Source organism: Zingiber officinale, chromosome 8A (genome assembly GCF_018446385.1).
Source record: "Zingiber officinale cultivar Zhangliang chromosome 8A, Zo_v1.1, whole genome shotgun sequence".
NCBI classification, from domain to species: Eukaryota; Viridiplantae; Streptophyta; class Magnoliopsida; order Zingiberales; family Zingiberaceae; genus Zingiber; species Zingiber officinale.
This window is the reverse complement of record NC_056000.1, coordinates 137,950,081-137,961,708: the sequence shown is the minus strand read 5'-3', so window position 1 is coordinate 137,961,708 and position 11,628 is coordinate 137,950,081. Positions and strand designations below refer to the sequence as shown.

General features: G+C 36.8%; 1 protein-coding gene across 1 annotated transcript; it reads left to right on the top strand.

Annotated features, from left to right (window-relative positions):
* The first annotated feature begins 1,967 nt into the window (after positions 1-1,967).
* Positions 1,968-6,879, top strand: LOC122010399 (EKC/KEOPS complex subunit bud32-like). Its single transcript, XM_042566916.1, has 7 exons — positions 1,968-2,105; positions 3,703-3,790; positions 3,864-3,977; positions 4,225-4,503; positions 4,669-4,782; positions 6,426-6,498; positions 6,578-6,879. The coding sequence occupies exons 2-7, from the start codon at positions 3,722-3,724 to the stop codon at positions 6,613-6,615; spliced, it is 687 nt and encodes a 228-aa protein (XP_042422850.1). The 5' UTR covers positions 1,968-2,105; positions 3,703-3,721; the 3' UTR covers positions 6,616-6,879.
* Positions 6,880-11,628: the final 4,749 nt, after the last annotated feature.

Sequence of the window (11,628 nt, the reverse complement as noted above, 5' to 3'; positions counted from 1 at the left end):
AACATAGGGGTCCACCTCCTCTTTGGCTTGGGCCGAGCGGCAGCCACCTCTTGTACGTGAGATCTGGCCTGGGGGGGTCGGATTGCATCGGCCCTCGGTCCTCTGGGCGGCTGCTGAGCGGCTTGCTGTTTCCGCTCGGCGAGCTGGAGCTTCCTTTTTCCGAGCGGCTTGCGCTTCTTCCACATTTATATATTCGTTGGCTCGATGTAGCATGTGATCATAATCTCGGGGCGGTTTTCGGATGAGCGACCGGAAGAAGTCTCCATCCGCTAGGCCTTGCGTGAAGGCGTTCATCATCGTCTCCGAGGTGGCCGTTGGGATGTCCATCGCCACTTGGTTGAACCGCTGAATGTAAGCTCGAAGCGATTCTCTCGGCTCTTGCTTGATGGCGAACAAGCTGACACTTGTCTTTTGATAACGCCGACTACTGGCGAAGTGGTGGAGGAAGGCCGTTCGGAATTCCTTGAAGCTCGTGATGGATCCGTCCGGCAACCTCCGGAACCACCGTTGAGCAGATCCCGAGAGAGTGGTAAGAAAGACTCGGCACTTCACTCCATCGGTGTATTGATGGAGCGTGGCTGTGTTATCAAACTTACCCAGATGATCATCCGGGTCCGTTGTTCCATTGTACTCGCCGATTGTCGGAGGCACGTAGTGCTTGGGCAGAGGGTCCCGTAGTATAGCCTCCGAGAATTGGCGATTGATCTGCTCGGGGGAGGAGTCCGCTCGGGGAGCTTTCCCCTTCCTGTCATCCCGCCTTGGCATTTCATCTGAGGAAGATCCTATATCTCTTCGGGCCGGCGTGGCTCCAGGGGTGCGAAATAAGGCCCGATGGAATGCGACGGTGGCTGGAGGTGCTTCCGCTCGGCCACCTGACGCAGATGTTGCTTGCTGCTCCGCCCGCTCGACGGATGCTTTTTGTTTTTGCTCCACGAGTTTGGCGGCCCTTATCTCGACCAGAGCGTCGAGTTCCTCCCTTGAAAGCGTCACCGTGTGCTGTCGTCCAGCCTCGTCCATTGTCTCTGCTCGGATGCAGGAGTGTTCCCACAGACGGCGCCAATTTGATCCTGTCCGAACCGCTGGGCACGTGGCGCTCTCTGCTGGATCTTCGAGTGCTCCGGCGAACCTGCAACAAACCGGGCCGGGAGAGGTTCCCGGCGACGGTCCTCCGACGCTCAAGTCAGGTATGCTATAGAGAAAGTGGCTGCCAAATCTGTATCATGCGTACCTTTGGCGAAGTAATAGCCTCTTTATATAGGACGGAGAAAGAATTGATGCACGCCCATCGAGATGCGTACGTGTCAGCAACCCATACCACGGTATGCACTTGTCAGAGAGCTTACCTGCTACAGTGAGAGAATGTTCTTTGATGGGACGGCAGGACCCCCGTTGTCAGGCTAGAGGTATGGCATAGCTATACGACTTGACGGCTGTCAGAAAATGTTCCCATCTTTTACCCACCACCTGTCTGGGGAGCCCGGCCCACCGGGCGGGCGGTGAAAGTCCGGACGCGGTGAAAGTCGTCCGGACGGCCCTGATTCTTTGCGCCGTCCGGGGGGTGCTTCCTTCCGCTCGGTTATTGTGCACTGCTTCATTTGAGCGTCGGAACCCTGGTCCCTACCAGGGTGTCTTTTTACTATCAGGTTTCCCTTTTTTCCGAGTCCGGTCGGCTCGCCCCTTTCGGGTGAGCCACTGGACCCTTTGACCTCCCCTCAGCGTTGACTCCTTGTGGGGTTCCGGCTTTTTACCGCCGGATCAATATATATATATATATATAATAAAAAATTTAATCTAATTAAATTTACATAGAAAAATAATAATAATATAAATAATAGTTAATAAGAAAATAAGTTTATATGATTATATAGAATTTTTTAGATTTTTTAAAAATTTAAAATGATTTTTTATTATATTATATATTAAAATGATTATATTTTTAGAAAATAAATTTTATTTATTAAATTCTCCGTCTCCTCGCTCTTGTCTCACTTCTCACGCGTACCAACCCTAAATTGCCGCCGCCGCCGCCTTCTTCGACAGCGCGCAAGCTTCCCGATCAGGCCACGCCGGAGCGCCTCTGACGTCGTTTTCTGATTCATCAGGAGGTAATCATTTCCGATCCGTTCCGTCCCGGCGTTCCGATCCGTTCTTTTACTGTTATAACGTCCGAGAACGGCGTTTTTATTTACCGGAACTTTGGAACGGCGTGAGGCGTTCCCGTGCCGGAACGCCCGTTCCGACCGTTCCATGCCCGTTCCGACGAACCATGGCACGGTCGGTCGTCGAGCGTGAGCAGCAGCACTGCCGGTCGTCGACTGCGAGCAACGAGGGCGACGCCAGCTCAGCTCCGCCATCGTTCCTTTGCGTGGAAAGCTCGCTAGGGGCTAGAGGTGGCAAGTGGCTCATCGGCCATTCAGCGCGAGCGGTTTGGCCAGTTGTCGAGAGCGAGCAACAAGGATGGTGTCGGCTCGGTGTCGCAGCTGTTCCTTCTTGTCGAAGGCTTGTCGAGGGCCGTATGTGGCAAGTGGCTCATCGACCGTCAAGCATGAGCAGAGGCATGGCTGGTCGTCGAGAGCGAGCAAGGGCGGTGTCGGCTGAGGCAGCGAGCGCACAATCGTGTGCGTGGGGGACAAGACATATTGCTTTTTTTTTTTTTTTTTTTTTTTTTTTTTTTACTTAAGTTTTCTTATTAAAACTTTGGTTCATTGAATCAATCACTTCAGTCATAATTAAGATAAAGTTCTATCCAAAAGCCAAAATACATTTCGCTGAATTACTCATCTCATATGTTCATGTTGATCATGCTCCTCCTTTCTAGGCATCCTCGATAAGCCTCTATCCATAGAGGTTTGCCTTTGAGTTCTACTCAAGTTGGGTTTACCATAGCCAACACCCCTTTAGACACCTAGATGATTTTTAACATACGCTGAAGGTTCCAATAGTTCCATCTCACAATATTTTTTTCCTGCATTATATTGTTGCATTGTTTTTTTTTTTATAATTATCATTATTGATATTTAAATAGACATGATAAGCAAAAGCACTATAACTATTACTAGATATTAGTAAGATCTAAATTTTAGTAGTGAGATATATTAACCACACTATACTCATATGAGTTCTAGAACAAACTATTCTAGAAATTTAAGTTATTCTTCAAACACCTTTTAAATTATGGAATAACATGTGCACAAATTCATAATCATATTATCCTATGTCTAGGAAAGCATTAAATTTTTTTTCTAAAAAAATAATAATTATTGTACATCTATGGTGCCACACTTATATACTGTAGGACTTGACTTAACACACCTAAGATTTGAAACCTATTTAAAATATCGTTGAAAAGATTAAAAGTTGTCTAAGTCATCAAAAATTTTAACTTGCTATATTACTAGAAATAGTTAAGGGCTTTTTAGAATAGTTGTTTTGATTTTTAGAAAAATTAATTAGTTTTATTAAGTCATTATTTATTATTTTTTGAGGAATAACACAAGTGTTATTGGATTAACAAAGTGTCAGTTTGAAAGCATATAATTCCCTCTAATGATGAATGCTCATTCTAAATTTGAAACATTCATTACAATTTATGTTCTTTGGATTGGTACTGAAATTACAACTTATGTTGAATGGCATGTGAATCAATTTATTTGAACCAAACAACAATAAGGTCACTTATATCTTATTCTTTGTTATCATCAGGTCTTCAGTCTTCTGTAATATGGATATGGACATTCAGGGAGTTGAAAATGAAGCCTTTGGTTTCCTGGTTAAACAGGGGGCAGAAGCTGTAAGTACTAGTGCACTTTGTACGTTGGATTTTTGTGTTTATATAATATCTAATGCTTATTAGCCCTTTTCAGAGGGTGTTCAAATCAACTTTTGTGGGTCATTTGTCGATTGTGAAAGAACGTTTCTCCAAGAAATATAGGCATCCCTTACTTGATTCAAAGTTGACAGTGAAGCGCTTGAACATGGTTTGTTTACTTACCCACACATCCTTTATTATCCTGAATGTCTTCAATTAACAGAGGTAGCTATTTAGTGTAGTTTCCAAGATCTAAGCTATCAAAAATTACTGACTTAAGTATTTTTAAAATTTCTTTTGTCAATATTGATCACGACTGATCTGCTAATCTACTTAGATTTATCCAATTTCAGCGCTTTGCACTATGAGATGCGAGTCATGTGACAAAAGGCTCAGTTAACTGTATTTTTGTTTAGGAAGTTCGCTGCATGACAAAAGCCAGGCGTCTTGGTGTCCCCACTCCAGTATTATATGCTGTCGATCCAATTCTGCATACTCTGACATTTGAATACGTGGATGGGCTCTCTGTGAAGGAAATCCTATTAGATTTTGGATTAAATGGTATTGTTGAAGAACAACTAGATGATATTGCTATACAGATAGGAACTGCAATGGGAAAAATGCACGATGGGGGTCTTATCCATGGTGATTTGACCACTTCAAATATGATTATTAGGGGAGAGACTAATCAGTTGGTAAGCCTTGAACAATTCATGTTGCATTTACTTGTTTGAAGTTGCTAATGTAGGAAGTATTTTACATCCATCAATATGATAATTATTGATGCATATGCAATTTTGTAAATTTTGCACTTCAATACGATCTATGATCATTCCTGTTGATACTTTTTCTCTGCACAGGTTCTTATAGACTTTGGTCTGAGTTTCACATCAACTCTTCCTGAAGATAAAGCAGTCGATCTATATGTGTTAGAGAGAGCTTTGTTATCAATGCATTCTTCATGTGGAAATGTGGTTAGTTGATTGTTTTTGGTTCATAGAAGTTAATCTGTTTTTTAAATATATAGGGATGTTGACTCACATGTGATAGTTTTTCGATATTATCTTATCCCTGATGACTTTTTCGTGCTTCTCTATTCTAACTTTTCTTTTCTTGATATGCATATCAAAACAAATCCGTCTCCAACTTGTCTTTCCTTTCCAACATAACAAACTTCTTTCGGCATCTCTATTTGGAGGCATATCAAAATTGTAATTCATTTTCCATCCAATCCTTGTATTAATGGATGATTACTCTTCTTGCGAATGATCATGTGACTAGAGTGCCTTTTAGTGAGTTGTAATAGCTTAACTTTGTCTCAAGGTTGTGGCTTCTCATCCCTTGTATGCTCCTGAACCCTCGGCTCCTCCACATATCATCCTTCATGCTCTAGCTACGTAGTTTATCTTCTCTGGTTGTGGTCCTCATTGCACCTTGATACTCATTGTCCTATGGTCCCTTGATCGATTTGTGTAATCTTCTCCCAATCTCTTCATACCTTAAGGCACTAATCCTCCAACTCGGCGATGCTAAATCATGCTTCAGAGATTTTCCAACACCACCTTAGTAATTATCATCCTAGGGTCCCTTAATTGCGTTGTACAACCTTCTTTAATCTCTATGGACTTCTAAGTTGCTGAATATGTCACCTTGGCCACACCAAATCATCATTCATCATCACTTAACCTGGTCGAGTTATGAGCTCTCAAAATCCATATAAAATCACAAGTCAAAGTTTAACTTACTTTCAAAGTCGCAGTCGACTAGGACATGATTGCACTAGCAATCAATTTTTTCGTGGTTTCATAAAAAAAAATCACTATGTACCCATTAAATAATAGATCAGATTATTTTAAAAAAACTCTATAAAGTTCAATTTAAAATTATAAACAATTCCAAATTTAATTTTATTAAAACAATCATGAATTTAAATTTTGATTTAGTCAATTCAAATTGAATTTTATCAAATAAAATACAATTACATTATCCCATAAAAATATAATTGAATTCAAAATATCAAATACTCATGAATAAATTTTAAATACAATTACATTAGCTCATAAAATTATATAATCATTTCGAATAAAATTATATCATTAACAGTGAAAGCCTTTTGCACCTTTAAACTTGAAATTGCCTCAATGTTATATAATTCAAAAGCAAACTTATCCTAATTTTTTAAATCATGAAAGGTCATTTTCTCATTGCTCATTAATGTGAATAGATTATAAAGTAAAAGAACTATATATTTTACATATATGAGTAAACATAAAAAAGATTAAAACTTAATTATTTGTAAGATTTTTCTCTTTAATTATGGAGGTGATCAAATGTATCAATTAATTGTTAGATAACTAATTAATTTTAATAAACAAATTAAATAAAAGATATAATTTATATGAATTAAGATTAATTATGTTATTAATAATTTAATTAAATAAGTATTGGAATTGTTCTGGAATAGTAAGATACAATATAGATACAATACTAAAACTGTTCATTCTTATTAGAGATTGAAACTTTGGTAGGTTCAATTTTCCTTTTATTACTTTTTTTACTTTGTGCCAGATACCTGACTCCTCAGATGATGTACATGTTAGTTGTTTTGCCTGTACAGATGGAAAAAATACTGTCAGCCTATAGAAAGTCTTCTAAGCAGTGGTCATCCACGATGAACAAGCTAGCTCAAGGTGAACTCTTGCTATAATTCTTCCAATGTACGTGTTCATGTCCTCATAATTACTTGTTATCTCAAACCACTTTCTGCAGTGAGACAGCGAGGCCGAAAACGTACCATGGTAGGATGATACTTGTGAGTTCGAGTCCACCGGCACCAAGTTACTAGGTCAGGTTACACATTGGTGTTAGATATCGAACTGTTTAACTTAACAAATATAAGCCTAAATAGACAATTCATAATGTTTGGTGCCATGCAATCTCAATACAGTGTTGGTGTTCTTGCAAGTATTGTTGTATGGTTTGTCATTCGTAGTAAATATTGTAAAACACCAGTGAAAAAAATTATAAAATTTCACTGCATATCCAAGATTGGCCGTCGATTTTGTTTGGTAGCTTTTGGTAAGATTCCAAAGGAATGATTATTCTCAATGTGCATAGGACCGTAATTAAACTAAATGTTCGTATGTAAACTCATTAAGAGATTATTTATGATCGCCAGCTCCAAGTTAGTAGGTGAAATTACATTTTGCTGTTAGATGTTGAACTCTGTTTTTTGGCAAGTATAAACCTAAATGTGCCACTGGAAACTATCTGATCTTTTAGGAGAAATTCATATTTATTTTTATTTCTGTTATAAGGGTAGTGTTTTTTTTAGTAATTCTATCATGTGAGTAATTTAAGGTGTACATATAGCAGTACCTTGATGAATCATGGAGCTTGGTTTTACAAATTACATCTTGATATGGCATTGTTCATTGTTCATGTATAGTAGAAATGCATATGAAAAATGGTCTTATTTGATTTTTGGATTAGTTTTAGGTTTGTTAATGTTTTTTTTTGGAAATTATCTTGAACTTTAATGGCCTAATTTTTTTATTTGAAATGCAAATAATATTAATCTATAAAATATACATATTTAACTAACTAAAAAGTAGTCAGAGTTGTTTCCTTCAAAATCAAATCAATATGTAATCATTTTTACACAGGATAATTATACTTAGTCACTCTATGAGTGTTAGTTATCTATTGCTCAAATAAGACATGAACATTAGAGTATAAAATAAATATAATTTTATACATTATAAAATTTATTTTGTGAATAATACAAGACTTCCTGATTGAAATATACTCTGTCTGATTGCTTAATTGTGTGAGTCATCTATGTTGATAACTAGTGCTAGCCAGCGATATTCTCGGCCTATCATGAGGTTCCTTCTTTATGCATTGCTTATTTGTCGATTGCGCGAGAACATATATGAATTTGAGTATTCGTTAAGAAAGCTAAAAATACAATCTCAATGCCTTTGTATAATTGTAGGTTATAGAAGGTGCTTTTGCAAATAAAAAGAAATGTGTTTCTAAAAGTTTGAGGATTATAATTATTATGTCATTTATGCTTTTACAAAAGCAGTAATATCAAAATCATTTTGATAACTCTACACAAAAATAAAAGCATATATGAACTTTTAAGAATTCAAAGAGTATAGCAATGGCATTACTTGGGTTCTTAAAAAGGGTAAGACCATCAAAAATGTTTTTGGACAATCACGACTTTGATTTACAAACATCTAGATGATCTTAAACTAATAATGAAAAATTAAGGATAAATACGAGTTTCTTGGAGCTTGAATAGAAGTATGATCCAAAAAACTTTAACACCATTAAACTATTTTTCTTAGATATTTTGGCTAAAAAACTAATTCAACATCTCAACAATATTTCTCTTTTTCTTTTAAAAAGATTATTTTTTACGTGAACAATAGTGACTTGAGAAGAAAACACCTATAATAGAAAAGACAAAATTTAGCAAATTAAATTAAATATTTAATTTTTAAATATAATTAACATAATAAACTTTCTAATGGCATACATGATATATAAATAGCTCCTTGAAGGTTCTTTTGTGGGTTGCTGCTCATAACACATTCTCTTTATTTATAAGCCAATGCTCTTTGCGAGTTTTTTTTATAATATATTTTAGTGTGAGGTTTAGTATTTTTCCCTTCTCTTGCTTTCAGTTTTTGTTTGCATTTGATTTTCCTTTTAATATTACTCTAAGAATTGATGTTGTAAAAGATTTTTTTATGCTTTCAAAAGGTATCTAAGAAAGAAAGATAAAATGTAGAGAATTTTCAAAAGGTATCCAAGAGAGTAAATATAGAGAAGTCTAATGGTGATTAATTATTTTATATAAAAAAAATGGAGTAAGAGTCGAAGGGATTATTGAACCACATTATATTATTTTAAATTTTAGTTTAGTGTTTTTGTTTTTCATTGCATACGAACCATTATAGACATGAGATCAAAGTTGTCAATTCACTCTCCACCTCCTCTAACCGCATTCACGATCCCAATACGTTCCTGGGGTCAGAATATCTAAGTTATCATGTAAATATTCACAGTTTGATCCTCAACTATAACGTATTTATAGAAATTTTTTCTCTAAATGAGGTACGCAATCAAAAGATATTAGGCTTCTGAACTGCAGAACTGCCCACTGCACGCGCTTTCAGATTTACATTAATGACTTGTGGAAAACCATCAACATGCATGTTTTTTTATGCTTATTTATTATACTTGGTAATTATACTAACTAATTGATCTAATACTTAATTACTCTTGAAAAAGGGAGAATATATCACAAGGCTAATTCAATCAATCAACACTTAAAAATTAGTTGGAAATGTTTTTCAAGATAGTATTATATCTTAATGTAAGGTGCTAAAGAAAGTGTAATATATCGTGTAACTATTTTGAAAAATAGTTTTTGTGGAAATCACAACTTTTGAAGCTCTTAATACACTATTACTATATATAGAAAGCTCTTCATTAAGAGTTAGTTATTCAAGTTAATTAATCATTTAAGTTAATTTGAAGTTAATTAATTGGAATTTAATTAGAATAAATTAAGTATTAAGAAATCAATTGCTCTAGTAATTAGTTATGGCTTGATCTAGCAATTGAGTGAGTTTGCATCTAATGAAGGAGGATTTAGAAAGTGTTAGGTGAAATTGTGCCTTAGTCAAGTGTGATCTTAAATTTTGATGTTTGTTTATATTTTGATGTTTGTTTATAGGATTTAAATTAAATTTTATTTTATAATTTATATATAAACGTGCAAGGTCACGTAGGAATACACATGGAGCTTATTGAGCTTGTGACTTGGCTTGGCAAAAGGAGGCACACATTCAGTGGTTGAGAGGTTCATGGAATCAAAGAAGCATTCAAAGGACTATAGGACGAGAAGCATAGATGTGACAATTGGAGCAACATAACTTAACGTAGCTAAGTTGGTAGATCGATGACTTGAGAGTCGACAAAATTCAGAAAAGGATGGCATGGAGCGGGGATCATATGACAAAAAGCATCAAGACAACGATGACGATAGTTGATGAAGACAAATTACGTCGGTTTAGATGTGAAGGATGACATAAAAAAGGAGCTGAAGACTCATGTGCATCCAAGACATCAAATAACCTAATGAGAGGATGACCAAGGGACAAAGTGATTGTAAGATTCTAGTGTGAGCTATGAGAGTTGAGTGACTTATACACATGAAGCAAAAGTAAAACTTAACGTAAATAGACTCAACCTTAGAATTGGTTAAAATAAAGGGATTATAGCCGATTGATGTTAGACATCAATTAACTAGTAGTCGAGACATCCAATATCCTTAGTTTATTCAGGGTTTGTGGTTTAAACAAATGATTTGTGCAAGATTCAATCGACTAGTGGATTAGTTGATTATGTAGTCAATTGAAATTGAGGAGACAATGAACAAAAAGTTGTTTTCGAGAGATTATCCAAGTGAGAAATCGACTAATGGTACATTAGTTTACTGATAGTAAGGATTCATTCTACTAACGTCATGGATATGAAAAGTAGAAGAAAAAAGTCATTGTTAATAGACAATGATGAAATCGAGCGAAGCAGTCAATTGATAATGGTTAGTTAGTACAAATGAAATTACAACATGAGGCTTTGAAGGCTATAAAAAGAAGAAGACTTTGAGGGAGGGTTCAAATTTGGTGAAATAGAGTTGGCAAAACCCTATGAGTAACCTTGTTATATCCTTCTAAAGTTGTCTTGTAATCTTTGATCTTGAGGTTTCTCCACCTCCATTACTTGACCAAAAGGAAGAAGGCTAGCTAATGGCTTTCCTTGAATGATGCATAAGTAGGAGTCGAGGGGAATGTCGAATCAAGTAAAGAATTCAAGTCTTGCAAGAATCAAACAAATTGCAAAAGATACTATTGGCCCTCTCCCCTTCTAATGTATTCATCACAGTCCCAACAAATAGGAGCACATTTGGTAAGGACGTGAAACACAAGAGTAAAGCACACAGAGGATATGCTTGCGAGATTGGAGATGATGCGTCTAGTTAATGTTGCTGCAAAAGAGCAAATAGGTCACTGAATGGGCAAAATACTTAACCAATTCAAATGAGAGTGGGAGAGCATTTCCCACTCTTAGAGAATGTCTCAGTGTAGGAACAGGTATGTGTGAGCAATACTAAACAACACTAATGCATAGGGTAAAATGGAAAAGATTAATCCGCCATATAGTGAAGCATTCAAGGAATGAAGCACGCTGGGGGCGAGCGTATTCGCCTTTTGCCACGATTCAGGGAATGAAGCATACACAGTGAAGTTAGCTTACAAAATGCTAACATATGACACGCCACAAGAATCTCATTAACAACAGGTGTTGTGGAAATGAATATGTAGCTGCCCTCAGGACTGCAACAATTCAAAATCTTTGTTGATATTCAAAGACAGAAGGCATGTAATGGTGTATTTGGAATGCCCAATCCCCTCGGGACTATAGACTTGCTAAAGGTATATGGACAAGAAGATATTTCAACAATCTAGACACAAGGTTCTTCGAATAAAACATGGTTGCAATGAGTTGCTAGAAAATCTAGAGATGAACAATTGATCTTTGACCATGACTTTGAACCCAGGGGAGAAGATAAAGCATCTCACTAGGGAAGTTAAAGAGAGTAAGGTAAGTAGACCCTGGTAACACTATGCAGAGTCAAAAAAGAGGGGGATCGACATAGCTTACTTCACTGTTTTTCAGTGTTTCACTGAAACCATCATCTTATCTAGAAGAGTTAGCATAGGAAGCTTGACTAAGGG